Source organism: Bradysia coprophila, unplaced genomic scaffold (genome assembly GCF_014529535.1).
Source record: "Bradysia coprophila strain Holo2 unplaced genomic scaffold, BU_Bcop_v1 contig_476, whole genome shotgun sequence".
Classification (NCBI taxonomy): Eukaryota; Metazoa; Arthropoda; class Insecta; order Diptera; family Sciaridae; genus Bradysia; species Bradysia coprophila.
The window spans coordinates 501,109-525,117 of record NW_023503727.1 but is presented as its reverse complement, the minus strand read 5'-3'; the positions used below and the strand labels follow the sequence as shown (position 1 = coordinate 525,117).

The 24,009-nt window shown below is 38.3% G+C and overlaps 2 protein-coding genes across 10 annotated transcripts in view; both read right to left on the bottom strand.

Annotated features, from left to right (window-relative positions):
* The window catches only part of LOC119082593 (piezo-type mechanosensitive ion channel component), a 75,953-nt gene that overhangs the window by 25,359 nt on the left and 26,585 nt on the right, over positions 1–24,009 (bottom strand). For 7 of the 9 annotated variants that reach the window (XM_037192135.1, XM_037192143.1, XM_037192144.1 and 4 more), the window contains exons 4-26: positions 21,572–21,839; positions 21,325–21,512; positions 21,139–21,265; positions 19,257–19,376; positions 19,012–19,183; positions 16,104–16,151; positions 15,780–15,885; positions 14,665–14,786; positions 14,388–14,585; positions 13,839–14,240; positions 13,617–13,765; positions 13,409–13,558; positions 13,203–13,344; positions 12,841–13,143; positions 12,471–12,782; positions 12,204–12,405; positions 11,820–12,142; positions 11,668–11,757; positions 11,378–11,578; positions 11,168–11,319; positions 10,945–11,102; positions 5,444–5,485; positions 4,842–4,913 (exon numbers count right to left, since the gene is read on the bottom strand). In XM_037192135.1, the coding sequence (XP_037048030.1) occupies positions 4,842–4,913; positions 5,444–5,485; positions 10,945–11,102; positions 11,168–11,319; positions 11,378–11,578; positions 11,668–11,757; positions 11,820–12,142; positions 12,204–12,405; positions 12,471–12,782; positions 12,841–13,143; positions 13,203–13,344; positions 13,409–13,558; positions 13,617–13,765; positions 13,839–14,240; positions 14,388–14,585; positions 14,665–14,786; positions 15,780–15,885; positions 16,104–16,151; positions 19,012–19,183; positions 19,257–19,376; positions 21,139–21,265; positions 21,325–21,512; positions 21,572–21,839 (4,047 nt within the window). The remainder of the gene's footprint in view (positions 1–4,841; positions 4,914–5,443; positions 5,486–10,944; positions 11,103–11,167; positions 11,320–11,377; positions 11,579–11,667; positions 11,758–11,819; positions 12,143–12,203; positions 12,406–12,470; positions 12,783–12,840; positions 13,144–13,202; positions 13,345–13,408; positions 13,559–13,616; positions 13,766–13,838; positions 14,241–14,387; positions 14,586–14,664; positions 14,787–15,779; positions 15,886–16,103; positions 16,152–19,011; positions 19,184–19,256; positions 19,377–21,138; positions 21,266–21,324; positions 21,513–21,571; positions 21,840–24,009) is intronic. The other 2 variants (XM_037192142.1, XM_037192141.1) reach the window with 2 other exon arrangements.
* Positions 9,079–10,898, bottom strand: LOC119082595. Its single transcript, XM_037192146.1, has 3 exons — positions 10,390–10,898; positions 9,720–9,917; positions 9,079–9,643 (listed from the first exon to the last, which is right to left on the bottom strand). Exons 1-3 carry the CDS (start codon positions 10,645–10,647, stop codon positions 9,353–9,355), a joined length of 747 nt encoding a protein of 248 aa, XP_037048041.1. The 5' UTR covers positions 10,648–10,898; the 3' UTR covers positions 9,079–9,352.

The window sequence follows — 24,009 nt, the reverse complement described above, 5'->3', positions numbered from 1 at the left end:
TGACAATGCAGATCGTGTGTCATACAGCGTTTTTTTTGAATTTTGTTATTTTGAGGCGAAGCCGAGGTCAATGAACTCCCGCAAACGAAACTTTTCTTCCTTTTGGGTAATTCCAGCTAATTTGTGACTGTTCGAAATATTTTCACCAATTGAAATGCGATTTCGGCAAACTTTTTTTTCCTTGAAAGCTGTTGACCAGACGTCGTTTAAGCCCCATATTAGGTTGGTGGCCAAAAATCTCGGGGAGATACCACCATAAAAATGTATGCTTGTTTTCAGCAAATTTTTGAAAATTCTAGTTTATTTTACGAAACCTGAACCGATTTCACTAAACTTTTTTTTTGCTGAAAGCTATTGACAAGACGCGTAGTTTGACACCAATATGAGTTCATTGTAAAATGCGGTCTCGGGGAGATATGACCAAAAAGTGTTTGTTTGTATTCGACATTCCGAGATATTCTCAATAAATCTCAAATGATTTTTGTAAATTTGTTTTCCTGTAGATGTGTACCATATAATTCCACAATTGCTCCAAATGACACGAAATTAATTTTTTTTGAAGATTTTTGGTTCATTCAGCTTTGAAGTAAGGTAAAATCACTTCGCGTGATCAAAATTACATTTTTTCAAATAAAAACTGAAGATCGGTGTCATTCGAAAGCTACAGCATATGACTTCACAAGAAAAATAACTTTGGCTCGATCAGGTTAGTTGGGTGAGTAAAGTCGGTGAAAACAGCTTCCCAGTGGTGATAAAAGTCATCCTCGAATTTTAACTCGTCGAGGTTATCTCGAAAAATTTTGTAACCATTTTTTTAACCGTTTTTAAGCCCAAGCAACATTTTCTGTGGAGTAACAATCACCAATTGTGAAAAAAAAAAAAATTCTGGCTATTAATGACCTCCGAAAAATATCACTTTTTTAGACATATCTCCCCCAAATTTTGGGTTACCAACCTGATATTGGGCTTAAACTGCGCGTCTTGACCATAGCTTTCAGGGGAAAAAATGTTTACCGAAATCCGTTTTTATTTGGTGAAAATATTTCGAAAAGTCACAAACGTGTAACGCAACTAACCGCCGACTTTCGCGATCACACAAGTCAGACTTCGCAGGCTAAAAATTCCAATTCTTGTTGGTATGAAAGCACTGTGTCTCCTGAGTATTAGAAAATTTATAGACTGATTTGTTACCGCAAAACATAGCCAACACAGCTCACTTTATGCCTCAGAAATGACGAAATTTGTAACGCAACTAACCCTGGAGTTACCCCATAGTCAATTGATTTAACTCAAAAACTTGAGGTAAAGCCAACTTTACTGCACGGATCCAAAACTTTACCTAAAGTTTTTGAATAAAATGCCTTACTCGGCAATGGGGTAAATGATGGAAATGGTACTTCTTGTGTGAGATTTTCCGATCGAGGTGTAGCGCCATTGATAAGTAATGTATTATTACTCAAAAAGTTGAGGTAAAATTTGGCTGCTGTGAAGTAAAGTACATTTCCTCATGTCATTGAGTAAAATATTTTTCATATCGCCTTCGGCTCTGTGTGGAAACTTCTCACACGCTAAATAAGACTTTTAGTCCTAGATACGAAATATACTATTAAATTTTGCTGTCAAGGGATAACGAAAAAAATGAATTTCACAAACATGAACATTTTAAGTATGAAATATTTGAGTCTGACCTTCTGTTCAATATCAGGTCGAGCTGTTAAAATTTCAACAAAACAATGCTGGTCAACCCACTTTGTCGTCTAGTTTTCGTTTGAAACTTCCGAATTCTGTTTTCATTTACATTTTTCAGTAGAAGCAATATTTACATGCAAATTTAGTTTTTTGGAACACGACTAAAAAACTTCTAATTCATGGGACAACTATTGTAAGTGCGCGATTTGGAGTCGAGTCAATTTAACTCCATGCAGTCTCGTTAAGAGTCTTACATTAATTCTAATAATTATTGCAGTCGTTAGGACTATACCACTCAGTGTTGAGTTTTAGGAATGTGAAGATTATGTTACAATGTTCTTAAATTTATCCAAAATGTATCAGTACAATCGCTATATACAATTTAAGTGCTTTGTTTAAAAGTACCGGTACCGGTATACCATCCTTACCATAACATCATTGAGTAATCTGTATCAGCTGCAGTGGTTTTTAAATGTAGGGTAATCAGTAAAGTAATACGATGGTAGTAAGAAGGGGAAAGAAGTCATCGATTACAATCCAATTGATGTTAAATAATGCACTACAGGACCACAGTTTTTATGTGAAAAGTTTCAATTTTTCGGACCTTCCGATTATTTTTTGCTGTATACATTGCTGTATGGTAGCCATTAGGGCGTATCGAATTTTGAGAATTTTAAGGGTCGCGATAGCCTGTGTGCGGAAAACGTAGATCATTGAAAACTAAGTCCAGGCATATGGTTGATGGATCCGAAGGTGCCCGGGAAGAAGTCCCCCCGGACGACTTTAACTTTCAAATGGTCATAACTCGGAAAGTTAAGAGTATTTTTGAAAACAATGTTCTAGCAGGATGTAGAGCGTTAAAAACTCTACAAAACTGCCAAAGAAACCGATGGTCCAAAAGGTGTGTCTGTCGAGGTTTTCTAACATCGAAAGTTCGACATTTTCGTTTTTGACTTTTATTTCCTGAGAGACAAATTATTAAGTTTAGCTTTTGGCATGAGGTTGTAGAGGAGGTCGAGTACTACCAGTACACTAGGCATTGTCCCGGTCGGCGATCCATCCGAAACCACTTTTTCAACATTAATGAATGGACTTTTTAAGTGTACCCACGTCGCCCACGAAGCCAGTGCAGACAATGTAACCGGTGTTGCTGAGTCGAGGTAGCCTTGGCCAGTAAGTGCACATAATATTCCATAACAGTAGCTGAACTCTTTTACAAAATATTTAAGAATTCGGTGTAGCACATTTTGTACTACAAAATCTGAGAAAGTGAAATTTGTGAGAAAAACAACAAATAATCGTTTTAATTAGTTATTTGACCCACGAACAGTAGTAAGAAGTCGATTTCGTTGCAAATACACATTTTTCGATATTTTTACAAAAGGTTGAACTTCGTGGTATACCGTGTCAATATAATGTGCTACATCGAGATCCCAAATATTTTGTAAAAGAGTTCAGCTACTGTTATGGAATATTATGTGCACTTACTGGCCAAGGTTACCTCGACTCAGCAACACCGGTTACAGTGTCTGCACTGGCTTCGTGGGCGACGTGGGTACACTTAAAAAGTTCATTCATTAATGTTGAAAAAGTGGTTTCGGATGGATCGCCGACCGGGACAATGCCTAGTGTACTGGTAGTACTCGACCTCCTCTACAACCTCATGCCAAAAGCTAAACTTAATAATTTGTCTCTCAGGAAATAAAAGTCAAAAACGAAAATGTCGAACTTTCGATGTTAGAAAATCTCGACAGACACACCTTTTGGACCATCGGTTTCTTTGGCAGTTTTGTAGAGTTTTTAACGCTCTACATCCTGCTATAACATTGTTTTCAGAAATACTCTCAACTTTCCGAGTTATGACCATTTGAAAGTTAAAGTCGTCCGGGGGGACTTCTTCCCGGGCACCTTCGGATCCATCAACCATATGCCTGGACTTAGTTTTCAATGATCTACGTTTTCCGCATACAGGCTATCGCGGCCCTTAAAATTCTCAAAATTCGATACGCCCTAGTAGCCATCCCGGCCCTGATCATTCCACATGCGACATCCATGTTATATAACACATTCGCAAAGGTACATTAGTAATGCATGTGGAATGAATACAAATAATGGGATTGTAATTGTGGCTTCTAGTTTTTGAACGCCTGTAATCTCAGCATAAAATTTCGATGAAGATCGAACGCAATTCCGCAAAAAGGGCATACACTGTGGCAATTAAGCACAATTGAGAGTAGTGGGACCTAACTACACGGTCAATACCGTCAGTAACGTTATTATCGCTCAAAAAACGATCATATCGTTTTCTGAACGATCATATCGTTTTCTGAACGATCATATCGTTTTTTGAACGATCATATCGTTTTTTGAACGATCATATCGTTTTCTGAACGATCATATCGTTTTTTGAACGATCATATCGTTTTCTGAACGATCATATCGTTTTTTGAACGATCATATCGTTTTTTGAACGATCATATCGTTTTTTGAACGATCATATCGTTTTTTGAACGATCATATCGTTTTTTTAAAGATTGTATCGTTTTTTGAACGATCATATCGTTTTCTGAACGATCATATCTGAGTGATTTTAGGCCTCCAAAAATTTTTTAAACAGTCGGTGTGATATTGCTAGAGAGCTCTGCCTTGACCGTGTGGAAATGTCGCCTCTCCCAATTTAGAGGTTTGGCTTGAGACGAGTTCACCAATGAACGGTTTTGTTTCATACAATAAAATCCTAAACTGAATCTATCACTACCTTCGTTTAGCAACGTCCGAAATCGAAACCTTAAGCAACAAATTGAAGAAAAGGAAGAGAAACAAATGTAAGACTAAAAATAATACTAAAATTTGGTTAGTTGTATCACATGTCTGCTTCACAAAATATAAGCCGAATAGGAAATCAAATCTACTGAACAAAATAATTTTCGGTTTGGTTTTTGAAAGTTTCAACTTTAGGCTGATAAGTCGAAACATTAAATGAAAGTTGATCCAAAACATTTTGCTCTGATAAACACAAAATAATAAGAAGAAAATAAACGAAAAACTAAGAAAACAAACAAAATAAAAGTTCTAAATGAAGAAAACATATTTGGCCCAACACATTTTAAAGCTTTTGTCGCACCATCCACCGATATCATGTCTTAACTTACCCATCTTTCGTTTGACGATCGGTTTAGGTTTGGAACTTTTTCGTAATAATGGCATTGTTTCATCACCCACCTCTAGAGTAATAAATTTATTGGCAATTTCCTTTTAATAAACGATCATCCCACTGAATTACACATTTTACTTCCATCTTTAACTGTGATGGACATTATTATATTACTAACTACTTGAATAGACAAAGCTGATGTATATTTCTATGCGTCCTCTGAGATCAATGTAAAATGTAATGAAGTGAGTTTAGTAAAAATGTGAAACGTTCCTAATTGGTTAGGCGAAGAGCTACGGCTAAATATCTATTATGCTCCGAAGTCCAAGCATTGACGATAGAACTAAAATTCCTGTGAACCACAGGAAATCTTAGAAACAGTTCACCTCAACCCATCGCTTTGTTTTAGTGGTGAAGTGATACAATCTTTACACAGTTTTAGATTTGAGTTTAAACCAAAAAGTTAGACTACGAAATAAGGTCAGTAAATTTGGAAGATTTGGCTTCTATGTTAGTGTCGCAAATATTAATGAAAGAAGGGACTTAAATCTAGTAGGGACAATATTACTACCACCATCAAAATTTACAGAAAAAATTTACCCGCTTTATGGGTGGCCGGATCGAATCGCCTGTCAGTACCATCTAGAATAAGAAAAAATTTATTTTACAAAACAAATAAAGGAAAACAAAAAATAAAAAAAAACTTTCACAGAATTCGATGAATTCGTTGGAATCGAAATATTGAAGTAACTCTAACGCGCGCGATTGAGTACGAATTGATTTGAAGTCTGAAATCGATAGGAACGAGAAATTTGGTTCTTTCCAAAGTAAAACCATTTCGTAGCATTGCGCTATGTTAACTTAAAAGTCAAACACAATGTGGTTTTCCTCACTCCACCTGTAACTTATAAAAGCTTAGTCCAAGTGCACAACCTGTAAAGAGTCTGTTGACAAGTTTAGTCGAAATTGGTTAATAGACGCTGTTTGTACTGGTTGTATACTCCGCAGCATAATAGTGTTGGTCGAATCTGATTACACCTCAGCATTACTGATTGCTACTTCCACGATTCGCTCCTGGAATCGAATTTATTTTGATTTTTAAAGTTTTGAGTCATAAAAACAAAAAAACAGAAAAATCAAAAGTTTTTTATTCAATTTTTTGTATGTACACATCCAGCACGTACGCCGGAATCTAAAAATAGATCGACTACATAAATATCGAAAGCAAGTGAAAAGTGAAAATATATTACTTGCGGGTCGAGAGTCCACGCGAGTATCAGTCCAACGCACTCCAAGCAAAAGTGCTTTGAATGACACCTGACAAATAGAGTACTATTTTGTAGGAAATCTTATCCCCACTCTTTTTACAGTGTAAAGGCTAAATTGCAGTTTATAGTACAAGCCCCGATTGGGACAAAAGATGGTGGGATCGATAGGGGGAGATCATCTGATGACAAAACAACAAGAATTGGGGCGCGGAAGCCCCTCCACGAGATGCCAGGGCCCTCCAAAGTTTTCATATTTTTTTCAATATTTCACGTTTTTTTTAATGAAATTAATAGAGACAGGTCCCCTGATGACCAAACAACGAGAATCGGGACGCGGAAGTCCCTTCCCGAGACGCCAGAGCCTTCCAAAGTTTTCATATTTTTTTAATTTTTCGGGTATTTTGTGAAGAAATCAATATTAGGTGACCCCCACACAACTTTATTTTCCTTGTCCGAAATGCCGACGACTACACAACACCTACACAATCAATTAACTTTAATTTTGTGAGTCCTGGTCCTGAATTCGTTACCCGAACTTTCTAATGTCTCCATTTAGAAACATTACCAACTTCTTATTCACATTATAGAAATAATATTCACGTTGGTATCGCGTCTTTTCCAAATCTTTATATAATGTTTCCATTTTATTACGATCTGCTTGTTTTATGTCCTTCCACTGACACAGTTCTAAAACTTGATGTATGGCAAATTCATTTAGAAAACCAAAAGTCAAGACAATCAATCTACTTTTGTACGTACACGGTCCGTAGAAAGCGTCCACAATATAGGCATATTACACTAAATTAATTTTGTTTGTAGACTTCCTTTTATCTTCGCCATAGTAATTCCTTGATTCTTCTCACAATTCAATCTATAACTTATATTATTTCTATTGTTTTGTCATCAGAGGACATGTCTCTATAAATTTCATCAAAAAATAGCGCGAAAATTTGAAAAAATTTGAAAACTTTGGAGTGTCCTGGCGTCTCGGGGAGGGGCTTCCGCGCCCCAATTCTTGTTGTTTTGTCATCAGAGGACCTCCCCCTATCGATGTCACGCACTTTTGCCCCAATCGGGGTTTGTACTATAAACTGCAATTTTGCCCAGTGTAAAGTTTTGTATGTAGCACTGTCAAGTTTCAGTACCCTATTTAGAGTTCCCTCAAAAGTTCACGGCTTGAAACCTTATTACATTTATCTAAGACCGAAAATGTTTGTCGTGGTAAGACTGTTTCTGACGTTTTAGGGAAGTGAAATTAATATCACATGCGAGGGGAAACAGTTCCGGAAAGCCGTGATCCAGAACCGAAAAAAGTCACAAATTTATCCGGAAAGTCACAAAGTCATCAGAATAGTCAAAAAAGCAAGTAAAGTCACGGAATGTCACGTCACGTAAATCACCAGAAGTCACGAAAAATCACTGTAAGTCAAGAAAACGTCAAAAAGTCATGAAAATTTGGCGATATCCGGAAATACCGGATTTTTTGATGGATTTGAATTTAGTCACAGGAGTCAAAAAAATCACGAAAAGTCAAAGTACTGGCTGTCGTTTTCGGAAGTAGTTTCCCCTCGAACACATGAAGAACGAAATTTGAAGAACAAATTATTAAAAGGACTGTCGTGCCTTGCCAATCAAATTTGTCTTTTTAGCCCCGTACGAAGTATAAAGGGGCTTATAGGATTACGATGCCGTGTGTAATTGATGGAATTCGAAGCAGACGGTAAGGGCAAAGTGTTTGCCTATGTTCATAGATGACGAATCCGCAATAAAAATTTTGTCTGTCCGTCTGTCCTTCTGTCCGTCTGTCCGTCACGTCGATATCTTGAGTAAATCAAATCCGATTTCAAAATTTTTTTTTCCCTGAAAGATAGTCAAAATAGTGAGGCTAAGTTCGAAGATGGGCATATTTGGGTCGGCCCTTCGTGAGTTAGGGCCGCCTAAGTGCTTTAAGGACTTTTGGTGATATTTATGGCAAAACAAACGATGGAAATGTAAATGACATGGCAAATGATAGGTATTGTCAATACCAATCCAGGAAAAAAAAATCGGGTGAGTGGACCGTGAGTTAGGGCCTTAGAAGTGAAATGCTACTAGGGCCCTATGTGTATTTTACATATAACTCGAGTAAATTTCATCCTTTTTTCGTGATTTTTGTTTCATTTGAAAGGTAATCGAAGCCCGAATATAATGTGGCGAAGAACGTTTTAAATTTGGGTCCTTGGACTGAGGCCGCTCCTCGGCCCTAAGTGTATTTTGCATATAAATCGAGTAAATCTCATCCAATTTTGCTAGTTTTTGTCTTATATGAAAGGTAATTGAATACCGAATAGAATGTGGTGAGAAAAACGTTTGAAAATTAGGTCCTTGGACTGAGGCCGCTCCTCGGCCCTAAGTGTATTTTGCATATAACTCGAGTAAATTTGATCCGATTTTCCTAATTTTTGTTTCATTTGAAAAGTAATCGAACGAGGAATAGAATGTTGTTGAAAAAAAATTAAATTTGGGTCGTTGGACTAAGGCCGTAACTTGGCCTTAGGCCTCTCAATAAATTAAAATTTTAGGTCAACTTGAAATTTGTGTTACATTTGAAAGGAACGTCGTACGGGGCTTCGTAATTGCGCTATGCGCAATTTGTAAGATGTACACATTTCATAATAATTTGACTTCAACTAGGGTGACAGACGCACTAGGGTCACGTGCGCAATAGATGTACGGGTTCGTACGGGGCTCAGTCGCAGCAAACGCTCCGACTGTTCTGACGGCTCGTTTCAACGAGTGATGCGCAACATTTCTTTAAATAAAAATGATTATTTTCCGCGTAACACAAACACCTTCATTTCGGCACCAATTCTATTTTTCTAAGTTGTAGATCAGCTGAAGCAAATTTCACTGACGTCGACTGTAAGATCTCAAACACAAAAGTGCAACGACAAACATTTTTCGTCTTAGGTAGAGTAATAATTTGGGACTCGACTATCCGTGGCTTCTCGTTCTACATAGTTTGAAAGAACACAAAAAAATCGTGTAAAAAAATGTTGAGAGCAAATAAGCGAAGCTTTATACACAATTTGCAAGAGAGCAGGAACAATCAGCGAGTGGAATCGATCATTTCCTTATTTAGCAGAATTCAGCCTTTTTTACATCTGTACATTCGTTTGGAATATTGGTAGTGTATGTGAACCAGTTGGTGCTGTGCAATACTAGCAATATTTTCAGTGCAAAAAAAGATGGTTCAAAAAAGTCATCCTTTACATGCTTGATGCGACAGCATTGACCGATCCGTTTCCGACAAACACATCGATTCACGGAAATAGAATTCTCCAACCGGTCCCCAACTGCACGGCCGACTGCGTGTCCGTGTCGACCGGGATATCTCCTCATAATCATCTCCATCGTCGTCATCTCGTGCCCAAGAAGCGTAACTGGATCGCCGACGCGTATCTTCGAATTTATTCCACGATATGCCAACGCTCGATTGTCGACGGTGTCCGGGTTTTGCACGCAACGTAACTTGTTCAATTTCATCTTTTTCCTGTCAGCGTCCCGATAGTAACGAGAAAGATCAACATCATTGTCAAATTAGCATTTCGGTTTAGCGATAAACAAACATCGGATGGGTCAAGGTTGTTCGATAGGGGTCGACTGCGACCGATGCTAGAGTCTCCTTGATCCGTCCATGAAACTGTATTCACGCTGGACTGTCTTCGATGACCTCGCGGTCCAGGTTGGAGTGTATTTGAATTGACCGGCGGAACGGCTGGAGTAACAGTAAGAGTCTGCGTTTGTGTACACTGTTCCCGATAGTCCTAAGCAAGACAGTTTGAAGATATGAATCCATTTCGGGTTATAAAGAATCTCTTTACGTGTCTGTGTGGTCTGTGGTCATGTATGTTGTGTAGTGTATAGCATGATTAACACTGACTGCGAGAAAATCATAAACTGTGTCTTTGTCCCCTTTAAAGGAAAATAAACCGAGTCATGTTGATGGCCGGTTCGGACTTCATTTGACTGGCATTTTCATAAATTAAATTAACTTGGAAGGGCACACAAATAACAAAGACGAGTAAAAAATCGAAATAGGTCGGCAAGAGTCAGCCTCACTTCAAACTGAAACCGAAAATTTCAAGGGAGCATTTTTGGCAGCATTGAAATTGTCCTGCTTCGAGTTCTCGTTTTTCAAACGATAGTGCTCTCACTGCTCGCCTATCTATCGGTCTATTGTCATAGTGTTTAGTGTACTCGTTACAGGTGTCTCAAAATGTATGTTACTGAATTTACGGTTGGCAACGGCGAAAAAACGGGATAAGATTCCTCCGAACTCGGTCCACGACGAACGGCTATATCGGAACTCGGTGGCGAACCATAAGATATCTGTTGATGGTCCAAGTATCCATCCAGCGAAACCGTTAGCACAGCTGACATTGGAGACGGGGCTTGTGCATTCAGAATTGAAACGCTACGACCGAAATCCGACGGTAGTTCCGATGCGGCAACTTCATCTTCGATTGGCGTATGGTAGCCAGCACAGGATGACATACTTGTAGTCCGTGCTAGCGGTGCCACTGTCTCTGTATATAATTGGATTTTGTTTTAATTTTTTGAATTTAGCTTAAAAATGCGAGATTCATTTCAAGGAGTTTTCTCATTGGTTTTTCTTACCTGGATGGAATTAAAACATAAAATCGAACACTTTGGCACTACAACAAAAAACTGAACGAAAAATAAAATTCTGACAAATTTGAAAATTAGACTCCGGATCATCGCCCTCTGACGAGACGTGATCTCAGCATTTTATGGACGAAAGAAATTTTAACGGAACGGTCAAATACAAACCCAATTCGTGTCCTTCAACCGTAATTGCCGGCTGGAATTTCTGTTGATTCGCTTTGATTCGATCCATTTTCTGCTTAATTTTCAGCAGAATCTCTTCTTCCCGTTGAATTTGCAATTTGACTTGCTTCCGACGAAGTCCTTCAATTAATTCCGCTCCCCTAAAGATTAACATTTTGGTTAAAGCGACCGGAAAATCGTTGAAACATTGACAGAGCCGTCTCACCGTGAAGCCAATATCGTACTGGCTTTACTCTCGTTGATAATGTGACAGAAGTAGTAGCTCTGGAATATCCTCAGTTGCAGTAAAAGAAAAGCAAAACAAATTCCATCCCAGACTAATCCAATCCCATCACTCGGTACTCTGCATTGGGGAATCTGTACAACGAAACCATATTGATTTTCAGCGTCAAACTATTCCCTGTTCAAACCTCACCTCCAAGACTTGATGGAACTTTCTGATGCAGCTGATTCCGAAGAATTGATTCACCCAGCAGACGCTTTCCATTTGTTTTGTGAAAATGCAGGCCGGAATTTGCAGGACAGCTTTCATCGCAATGACGAATATGTTGTAACCAATCAAGTAGCTCCAATAGCGGATGATCGTGTGAATGGGACGTAAGTAGAAATCGGCTCCCTGTGAATGCGAAGAGTTTAGGTATTGTGATTTCATGGTCGGATTAAGGGAAAAAAACTAAAAAATTTGTCAGGAATCGACCGGCTTACCTGCCACAAAAATATGAACGACCCAATCAAATATCCAAGCGAGAAAACGTTAATTCGATTGGTTCCAGCCAAAAAGACGATCGCTAACGTCTGAAAATGAATTTTTTGTCGTCATCTTTCTGCTTTGAACATTTTTCAATTTCTTTCCATACCATCCAATAGAATCCCAAAAAGACGGCACATTTCAGTATATCCAGCCAGTTTCTCGTATTCGTGACATAATCATGAGAATTCGTAATCGGTTTAGTGGTCATGTTGTGGATGTCCTCAATAACCGATTTATTGCTTCCACCAGGGAACTCGTTCTGCGTTTGTTCGTATTGATCTTCGATGCGGAAGACCAGCATCTGACGACAGGCAAACATCAACAATATGAAATCCAAAAACAATTTATTGGACTGATCTCGAAGATCCTTATCGGGTAACATCGCCCACTCCTGCAGATGCTTCAGAATATCGTCTTTCCATGGTAGTTCTGTCAAGGAGGAAATTGGTTGCAATTGACTGGTAAATAAAACGAGGCCAACAAGACTAACCAACACATAAAAACGGCGGTAATCCAATAACGGCGATGTATTGTATCGGTATCAATGTAAAAACGAACCATTGGAAGAGTGGCCACAGGTTTTTCTGTTGGCAACGTGTTGCGGCGAATAGTATGCATAGCCATACCGAGTATATCAGAGCAACGATGTCCATGCGAGATCCGATCAACGCGACTAACATGATCAATGTAATCTAAGGAAAGGAATAAATTGGATACCTCTTCCCACCACTGACCTCTACGTTCGTCTAAGCCTCACCTCAATTCCAAATTTGTAGAAAACAAAATTGGCCAAATACTTCAACATGGATAGAACGTCTTTATCGGCGTCTAGTCGCGTGGTTCGCGGAAATAGAACCTTCGGTCTGGTCATCGGTTTGCCACTCAAAAATCGCTTTCGCTTCTGACGCATTAAGATGATAGTGTGAATCGTCGTTATCAAAATGTAGGCGATGTAGCCTTTCAGAATCGTGGCTAGCGTTTCATCGCCAGTTATTTTGTAGAAACCGAACCAGTTTGCGTCGTTAGTGTTTGGATTGTTGATCGTTTCATTGGTCAGGGTCTCGTTGCCCTACAATGGTAGTTTGTTTATCAAAGAATCTTGCACGGGCGAGTCGACTAAAAATTACCGTGCAGTCAGTGTTGTACACGGTTTGATCGATGTACGTGATTTGGTAGATCATTTTCAATATCAGCAGTACGCCAATGATCAACGAAATGCAGCGAGTAAACACTCCCTGCACATACGTTCGTGACGTGACCGCTATCGATGCCAATAATACCACCAGCAAGTGCAGAATTGACACTTCTCTAATGCCCAATGCAAAGGCAACGAACAAAATCACTTTGGTGAAATGGATCTCCAAAAACAGCCAGACAAATTCCAAAAACTCCTTAGCCTTCTCGTAGAGAAAAGTGACGAATTCGGCGATCTGGAACACGAATAGATCTTTACTCAGAGAACCTAGCACTTAAAAAATGGATTTTTTACTTGTTTTCTGGTGATGCCTTTCAAGTCCTTGAATCCGATTTTTTGTTTCTTCTTCGAAATGGTGTCGTCGGATGTATCAGCCTCTAAGTTGCCGTAATTAACACTCGATGTTGGATTATTGCTTTGTTGATCGTCGGTATTTCTAAAGAGAGACAAGGATTGACTCAGTCGAACAAAACGTAACGGCAACCCATTGTCTTTGGTACCTTTGACTCATTGGTGCGTCCAAAGATTCCAAATACTTTTTATGGAAAATTTGTAACTGCACAACAGTTATGATGACGACCAATGTCGGATAGACTAAGTTTAGGAACAAATCTTTGGTTTTGAACTTCTCCAGACCAATGTCCGTTTGCCTGAGGAGAAAGCAATTAATCGAATAACCTTTAAACCCAAATAGAAGCAAGATCTTACAGGGTGTAAGGGATTTTGAAATAGATCGCCCAGTAATCGTTGAATCTATCAAATTGGTAGGTGTAGATCATGATCAGCGTGAGCATCGCAAAGCCAATAACAACCACCCAGAATGCGTACATAATTTTCCGCCATATTTGGAACGACCACTAAATCCAACGAAAGAGAAAAAAAAATTGACCAACCGAACTATTGAAACCACAGATGCCACAGATTCCTCACCTGAAATGTTATCAGAAATACCAGCACCAGTGTCATGTAAACAATTCGGATGGCGGTCATTTTCTGACCATAAATTGCGCACAGGAACAACACTAAAACAACAATCCAAATCCACAGCTGCAAGAAGATTGCGTTCAACAGCTTGCCAGCAACGACGATAAATTTCGATTTTTTGTCGTCGCTTTTCGAAGCCATGTCGGTTGTTGTTGCAGCACCAACGGTAACTTGAAACGGTGCAGCTAAATGTGCCAACGTAGACGATTGTCTTTGGATACGAGATTCATGTACCTTCTGTCTTAGCGTGACCCAGAATACGAGCGTGAACAGCGTTTTCAGTAGCAATGGTAAACAGGGAATGTCATAACGAATAAACCCGATCTGTGCTAAATTGATTCCATTTATCTGTAAGGTGAATTCGAAATAATGTCGAAAATGTCAGCATTTCATGAGCAACAATCAAACACCTGCTCGGCATTCAACTTCTACTTTTCGAGACTCATGACCATTAATGGTCGAGATGCCAACTAACTAAGAACGTAGTCAACTTACATCTGATTTGGATGGCAGTTCCGCCTCAGTTAGATCCATTCCATACAAATACTGTGCCAGCAGTAAAAGTTCAGCATAAATAACCACAAACGGACTGCATCGTAACATGTTTTTTCGTTGATTGGGAATTATAAACAGAAGATTGGCCCACAGAAGGAATATGAATGTTATCCAGCTGTGGTAGACAATACTCCATACCTATAGGTCATTTATGGAGAAAATTGATTTAGAAAAACTCGAAAGAATTTTTCATTCAAAGTTGTGAAAGGTGACGAACCATCATGATAATGTTCGACAGAATGTAACTGTTTTTGAACAAAAAATCTCCCACTTGCTCCAGTCCGAAGCAAAACTGTTCGCATAGTGTAGGCGGCATATCTTCATCCAGATGTCCATTTTCTGGTTGAATATACAAAATCAATTAATCTATCGGAATAGTTTACACGCGAAGACATAAAATCGATGTTTAATACAGGGACGTCAGTAAAATTTGAACATTAGTTTGCTACAGCTGTATTTCGGCTGGTCCAGTCATACAAATAAATCTGCTTATACAGTCTTACCACTACCGTGTGCGACGCGTGTACCTAATTCACCCATATAAACAAACATAAGCACTTTTGTTTGTATGGGTGGTCTAAATTTAACTGAAGTCCCCTTTAAGACGATAAGCAAAGAGGGATTCTTTTGAAAAACAGCCTACCGAAATCGGACGCATTTTCCAGTGGACTTTTTTATATGTGCCTAGAAAGGTATTCGACCGCAGAAGCCAAAAAGACTTTCAAAAAAAAAAATCTTCGAAGTTTGTGTGGAAAGGTGATCAAAAACCGAAAACTTGAACTTTTCTTAGGAAATTTTCTCCAGTTACGCGAGCCGTACAGGGTCGTGTGGGGTGTCATTAGAAAGGTAATCACATGTACTATTGAGCCGAATAGGGACTTATGGGTTTAAAATTCATCGATACTGAAATTTGTGCAGTTGAAGTTTTCAACCGAAGACTTACACTGTTCTTACTGAAATTTCTCGAGGTACACAAAACGTACATGGTCGTTTAGGGTGTCATTTGACAGGTAATTTAATGTGCTTTTGGGCCAAATAGGGTCTTATGTGGTTTGTCACCAGCCACACAAACTTCGAAGAATTTTTTTGAAAGTGGTTTTGGCTTCTAGGGTCGAATACCTTTCTAGGCACACATAAAAAAGTCCACTGGAAAATGCATCCGATTTCGGTAGGCTGTTTTTCAAAAGAATCCCTCAAACAAATCTGATGAGCTATATCAATGCTTTATCAAGTGGGAGTGGTGATTGATTCGGATTTGTGATTTGGGAGATACAAGTTTGATAAGCGAAAATTTGCTCATTTTGACACTGTAAAAACTCTGTAAAAACGTACCACTTAAATCATCCATCGGTATGGATCCTTCGCCTCCACCTTCGACACTCGCCTCTCTTTTGAACGTCTTAAACGTGTTTAAATTCTTCATACTTCTCCTCATTAGCTGAACAAGAAATTAATTTTAAAATATTTTCCGTTTAAATTTGATCAATAAATTAATGGAGTTATTTGACTTCACTGTTAAATTTTAACCAAAAAATTTGTTAATAACAAAGCATGAAATTAATTAGAATTATGAAACGGCCAGAGCAGCATTTTAATTGAATAAGAAATCAAAAAAAAAAATGAAAACAAAACGAAATATAATAAAGAAATACATACGGGAGTTCGTTCATTTGGCTGAGAAGGCTCACAGCAATCAGTTAGATCCTAAAAATTCAAAAAAAAACACCAAAAGCAAAATAATGAAAAAGAAAAAAAAAATGAAAATAAAAACAGACCAAAGGGATTGAAGTTAGTTTCTATTACCATCACCCATTGGCATAAAATTGACGCGATCATTGCAACGACATGCAAAATATGTTGCTAAATTTACTACTCTTCATCTATTATTTCCAGAACACCAGTGGACTTTTACTAAAACATTTTCCTAAACAATGACGATAGTAGAGAGATTTGAAAACAACGCCATCTCTTCTCATCTCTCTGGATGTTAGCTATCTGAGGACGGCTCGTTGGTTCAAGGTTCTGAACTGTGAATTGAGTTTGAGTTGAGAGCACGCGTTGATGTCTATCATTTCGAGAGCCTAACAGCCATACGCTTAAATGCGTCGACAATTTTAGAATAGAGCGTAAAGTCTCACACAGGCATGAGCGCCGACGGAGAAACCTCGGCGGCGGCTAGCCGAAAAAAATTTCTCGGCGGCGGCGAAAAAGTCGGCTTGAGCCGGCTTAAAACGGCTCGGCTGGAGGTTCCTTTTAACTTTTTTTCAAAATAAAAACGTTTAGATAAATTCATGGAAAATGAACTAGTAAGCATGAAAATGAAATTGTACGGAAAGCGAAAATGTAGGTAGATTAGGTTGTTCAAAGTGCAAGTGGAACTGGTCTTGTTACAAGCAAGTCTCTAAGTCTAAGGTTCACTAACACGTCAAGTTTTATTGCCTCAAAACTTGAACTAAATGGAAAATCATGCTCCGGTACACTCATTTAACTCATTAAGAAAATGGTTTTCGAGAAGAAATCTAAAGCTCACGAAAATCAAGTAAAAATTGAAAAGAAAAAAAAAATCGAGAAAATTCGCAAAGATCGATAAAGTTTTCTCAAATTTGTGAATTAACTGATTGTGCGCCGTCGGCTCGTTCCGCAAAGGTCATACTTGCCAAAACAACAAACTTAGAAGCGAGGACGTAATATACCATTCTGGAAAATTCATGAAAATTCAAGAAAATTTTCAAAATTTTCTTAATTTTGTAAAAAAAATTCAAAATGTACTTGAGCTGCTTAGGATCAACAGGAATCTCGGTTTTCAAAATTATTTCACCCATTCACCTTTCGAAATCTTTGTTTCAAGCCGGCTTGAGCCCTGTTTTTGGCACCGGCTCGGCTTGCTCAAAAATGGCCGGCGGCGGCTTGATCGGCGGCTTATTTTCGGCGGCGCTCATGCCTGGTCTCACAAGTAGATAATATTTTAAGGAGTTTTAAGAAGTTACATCCAAAACTTGACATCAATTTGGTTCAGCTCTTTTTCAGCTGGTTCACTTGTTCAATCAAAACTGCTTTTACGCAGGGCCTATTTTTGATTTTTTTTTTCTTGAACTAACCCACATTTTCAGGATTTTCTTTAATAATTTTCCCAAAAATATTTTTGTCAGAATTTGGAAAAATTTTAGAAAAATTTGGGATAACGTTTTCCGAAAATGGTTCCTGTTTATAAGTCTTTGTATGGTTTTACCATAAACAAGTATAAGCAGTTTTGTTTGGATGAGTGGATCAGCTGAAAAACAGCTGAACCAAATTCATGTCTAAATTTCACTGACGTAGTCTGTAAGTTTTTAACGGAATAAATACGAACAGTGTGTGGTGGGCATTTACATAGAAGTTTTAACACATTAAAATGAACGAGATAAAAAAAAAACGCAAACTGATAATCAACTGAATTGTTACAATGAAAGTAGATAACAGGTATGGTCGATCGCCGAATTCGTCTTAAACGCACTCTCATTTTATGTCAAAATAATATGAAAATGAGTGCGTTTAAGTACGAAAATCAAATTTTTATGTCCTCCGGGCCGACAATAGACCATACCTGTTTTACACTTTCATTGAATTGTTAAGCAAATAAAAAGCCGCAACTATCAGGAAGATCAAACGAACGAGAGCATATTATCGATTCTTACTCGAACTTTGTCAGCAGCTCCATGCCACTGACTTCTCGCCATTTTTTTGCTGATTGTTTTCTTTTTTATGCGAAACGACACTTGCCGTATATGCTGTGCCCCATTTTCCAGCTGTGAAAATGCTCCGGCACGTTTATTGTTCAGATTGACCTGATTTTATGTCCGCAAACAATCCACAAACAGAACACATTTGTTTTGCGTTGTTAGTAAGCATTAAAATGGATTTGGGGAAAAATGTATGTTCAATTAGTTCAGGGATATTTGTGCGGTGCTATAAAATTGTGCAATAAATTTATTATTCGGGAATTTGTGTCTGTTGGTTAATCAATCCACGCAATCAACCCAGATAAATAGTTAGAATTGGGGAATTATATATTGAGCATGCTACAGGTGTGGTATGTAACACTTAAAAAGTCTGCAAATTGTGTGTGTTTCCGGTAGACACGAGTCTGTGGAAATCATTTTCCACCATTTAATTGGCATCAGGATTTGATTTATTCGCTCTAATTTTAGCGTTAAAGGCAAGGAAATCAACGGTACAATTCCCACCGTAAATTTTATTCGAAAGAAGAACCGGTTCGTGTTTGTGTTTATCGTTTACATTCGATTTTATTCACTCAAAATTCAACTGGTGTTTAATTAACGCCTCGAAATTGGCCTGTTGCCAATGTGAATTAATAAATAAATTTAAAAGAAATTCAGATAAAAAACCAATTACATTCGAAGAATGACGTAAACATGAACAGTTAACCCATGAAGAGCATAGGCCACCAACGTATAATATTGGATCGAAAATGCTAGTCACTACAAGAATTTTCTGCGCCCAATAACATCTCATGTTGTTAGTAATTAGTTGGCATTAAAGGAAACCGAAGCTTCTACGGACTTACCTTTGTGTTTAACGTAACACCAGACGATATGGCGAGGGTGAAAAAACACAGTAAAATAGCAACGGGATTCAAAAATGCTTCCAAACGTGCATCTGTGTTGAAGTGGAATTGTCGCATATCATTTTCCAGCGTACAATTCGGGTATAGGTACAACGAAGTGAATCCAAGAAATCTGTAGAAAATTGTAGAAATAGGACGCGGCATTAGATCTGTTTTCCTGTTGTTATTCAGCTGGAATGTCTTGCCTGATAGTAGTGCTGTTATCCGTAAAATATTCTTGCGGCCAAGGTGTTTGATATGATAATAATGCCACAATATGAACCGCAAGAAAAACCAGTACGATTCGACAAATGATGGCGAAAGCTCTAGAGAAAATTAATTTTTGTGGGTCCATCAAAATTCCCATTCGACTGATAGGAGTGGCATAACGTTATAGAATTTACGACCTGCCGCATGCGAAAGTTCACAATTACATAGCACTTTGTCATTGCGAAAATGATCCGTTAAATGGGAACTATTTTCGGTTTAATTTTTTCATTTTTTTAGCCCCGTACGAAGTACAAAGGGGCTTATAGGATTACGATGCCGTGTGTAATCGATGGAATTCGAAGCAGACGGTAAGGGCAAAGTGTTTGCCTATGTTCATAGATGACGAATCCGCAATAAAAATTTTGTCTGTCCGTCTGTCCGTCTGACCGTCTGTCACGTCGATATCTTGAGTAAATCAAATCCGATTTCAAAAATAATTTTTTTCACTGAAAGATAGTCGAAATAGTGAGGCTAAGTTCGAAGATGGACATATTCGGGTCGGCCCTTCGTGAGTTAGGGCCACCTCAGTGATTTAAGGTCTTTTGGTGATATTTATGGCAAAATAAACGATGGAAATGTAAATGACACGGCAAATGATAGGTATTGTCAATACCAATCCAGGAAAAAAAAGTTTTTTTTAAATCGGGTGAGTAGACCGTGAGTTAGGGCCTTAGAAGTGAAAAGCTACTGGGGCCCTATGTGTATTTTACATAGAACTCGAGTAAATTTCATTCGTTTTTCGTAATTTTTGTGTCATTTGGAAGGTAATCAAAGGCCGAATAGAATGTTGTTGAAAAAAGAAAAAAAATTTGGGTCCTTGGACTAAGGCCGCTACTAGGGCCCTATGTGTATTTTACATATAACTCGAGCAAATTTCATCCGTTTTTCGTAATTTTTTTTTCATTTGGAAGGTAATCAAAGGCCGAATAGAATGTTGTTGAAAAAAAATTAAATTTGGGTCCTTGGACTAAGGCCACTACTAGGGCCCTATGTGTATTTTACATTGAACTCGAGTAAATTTCATTCGTTTTTCGTAATTTGTGTGTCATTTGGAAGGTAATCAAAGGCCGAATAGAATGTAGTTAAAAAAAATTAAATTTGGGTCCTCGGACTGAGGCCGATACTAGGCCCTATGTGTATTTTACATTGAACTCGAGTAAATTTCATTCGTTTTTCGTATTTTTTGTTTCATTTGGAAGGTAATCAAAGGCCGAATAGAATGTTGTTGAAAAAAAAATTAAATTTGGATCCTCGGACTGAGGCCGATACTAGGCCCTATGTGTATTTATACTCAATAAATTAAAATTTTAGGGCTATTTGAAATTTTTGTTTTATTTGAAAGGAACGTCGTACGGGGCTTCGTAATTGCGCTATGTGCAATTTCTAAGATGTACACATTCCATAATAATTTTACTTTAACTACATTAACCGGCGCAATAGGCTTACGGTCAAAGTAGGGTGACAGACGCACTAGGGTCACATACGCAATAGATATACGGGTTTGTACGGGGCTCAGTCGCAGCAAACGCTCCGACTGTTCTGATGGCTCGTTTTATGTGGAAATCAACTTTTGCATGGGCCAGTAGTAAACCAGAATATACTGTTGCGACGTACTTCATTACTTCGGAAACAACCTCGTGATACTCTCAAACTCACTCGTGTGTTTTTGAGCAACAAGCTTCGGTAACTGTCTTTCTACAAGTGGAGCTGTATACCTCGCCTTCGGCACAGATATTAAAATTATACTTTAACGAACAGACAGTTACCGAAGCTTGTTTCTTGTTGCAAATTACTTTCGCAGCATCCAATGTAACCTACCTGTCTAATTCCCGATAACATGCCCACCATGTTGCGGCTCCCAAAAATACGATAAAATATACAGCTGCAGGAACAGATGGTTGCAGAGTACTGGCTAGCAGTAGTGCCACCATTGATAGGAAAATACCTGTTTCAAGGACGAAAGTTATTCCAATGCACGCGATGAGAATCAAACAACAAACGAACCAATTTTCTTGAGAATATTTAGATTTTCATTCGACATGCCCGGACTGCTTTCCGCTTGAACTGTTGATCCAGCTGATTCAATGTCAGTAGTGTCGGTAGCGGTTAGCTTTCTCAAAATCAGATATATCGCAGTTGTTGAAATGAGCATAACAATATCCGATAAGAACCATTCCAATATTGAGATGATTCTGGACGGGTGGTGTTGATGTACGTGATTGAATAATGTTAAAATAATAAATAAACCTACGGCATTCCATTGAACTTCGTCAGTCCGATGTGACGAAGTAAGATTTCGAGGAAATTGCATTGTGAAATGATCCCTTCGCCCAATGTTGCCAGCACAATCTGGAATGCTATTTGTACTAAGAAAATTAGCACCGTAACGGCAATTGATATTTGAAAGTAATAGCCAGTGTGTCCGCGAATCGTTTTCGCTGTGGCCACCGGAACGAACGGTAAATATAGCAGAAGCAACAGATATGGAAATTTTAGTCCCACGGGATGATATAATATACCTGAAAAATAATGGAATGTAAAAATACTTTGCGAAAACGAACAAAAACACACGAAAAAAAAATCACATGCAATGTGTATACGCTGTACGCTCATAAGACTGTATCTTTAATGGTTTCAATGGCATAATTTATATTTTACGAACATTCGACAATTGGGGATTGAACTAAACATATGTCCCTAGTGTACAACACTCCATCATTACATGAACATAAAGGGATCAATAACCATGTTAAATAAATACAAAAACAAAATCGCGAATAACAAGAAAATTGCCAATAAAAAGAATTAGAACGAAACATCAGCGGCGCTAAAAATTAGGTGAAACCCAATCGATGTATTTTGTCAACAAAGTCGGTAAACACCGCAAATTTGCTTGTTGATTTTGCTTTATCGTTTCTGTTTAACTACAAATTTACTTTTCAAATTTGTAACTTAAGACTGATTTCCGACAGTTATTTGAAGACAGTACAGTAACACCATGATTGATGTTTATACGACAGATAGTTACCGTAAAGGATCCACTCACGCAATTGCCATCAAGACCATATTAACTAAGTGGAACTGAGCCCTTTTTCACACGCGAGAAAGTTTTCGATGACACACTTTCGCACCATTTTCAAAATAATTCCTATTGCAGGAACAGCATAACATTCATCATGTCAGGATGTCAGTGAAGGATTCGAAATATTCAAGCAACACAAATGAGAAACTGTCAGGACATGATCGACATGATTTAATTCGGAGAATGCCAACATAAAGTTGTTACCTTTATCATGCGTGTATAATGCGACAAACATGTTTTGGGATGGCATAACGAATGCAAAATGAACACTTACAGTTATATACCACTACATAGAGTGTTATGATGAAAGAGAAGAAGGTATTTTGACAAGTACCCCAAGGCAAGTTAAAATAAACTGGTCTTCTGTCCTCTCGCTCTCAACGTACCACGTTCAAAGAGAAGCAAATACTTTGACAAGTACCCCAAGGCAAGTTAAAATAAAGTGGTCTTCTGTCCTCTCGCTCTCAACGTACCAAGTTGAAAGAGAATAAAATATTTTGACAAGTACCCCAAGGCAAGTTAAAATAAACTGGTCTTCTGTCTTCTCGCTTTCAACGTACCAAGTTGAAAGAGAAGAAGGTATTTTGACAAGTACCCCAAGACAAGTTAAAATAAACTGGTCTTCTGTCCTCTCGCTCTCAACGTACCACGTTGAAAGAGAAGCAAATACTTTGACAAGTACCTCAAGGCAAGTTAAAATAAACTGGTCTTTTCTCCTCTCGCTCTCAACGTACCACGTTGAAAGAGAAGCAAATACTTTGACAAGTACCCCAAGGCAAGTTAAAATAAACTGGTCTTCTGTCCTCTCGCTCTCAACGTATTATGTTGAAAGAGAAGAAGATATTTTGACAAGTATCCCAAGGCAAGTTAAAACAAACTGGTCTTTTGTCCTCTCGCTCTCAACGTACCACGTTGAAAGAGAAGCAAATACTTTGACAAGTACCCCAAGGCAAGTTAAAATAAACTGGTCTTCTGTCCTCTCGCTTTCAACGTACCAAGTTGAAAGAGAAGAAGGTATTTTGACAAGTACCCCAAGGCAAGTTAAAATAAACTGGTCTTCTGTCCTCTCGCTCTCAACGTACCACGTTGAAAGAGAAGCAAATACTTTGACAAGTACCCCAAGGCAAGTTAAAATAAACTGGTCTTTTCTCCTCTCGCTCTCAACGTACCACGTTGAAAGAGAAGCAAATACTTTGACAAGTACCCCAACGCAAGTTAAAATAAACTGGTCTTCTGTCCTCTCGCTCTCAACGTATTATGTTGAAAGAGAAGAAGATATTTTGACAAGTACCCCAAGGCAAGTTAAAATAAACTGGTCTTCTGTCCACTCGCTCTCAACGTACCACGTTGAAAGAGAAGCAAATACTTTGACAAGTACCCCAAGACAAGTTATAATAACTAGTCGGCTTTCGGTTTTCTCGCTCTGATCATAACAGTCTACATCAGCCTCTTTAAAGATAGGAAGTTGATGATGTAGAGGGCTCGTGTGCTGAGACGTCAACATAGAGGTTCACCAGTTTCACATTTTCGTAAAGTCAGTGTCAAAACGAAGTTTGTTTGCTAGAGAGGGTGTTGTGTGTGGCATAACGATGCAAAATGAACTTTTT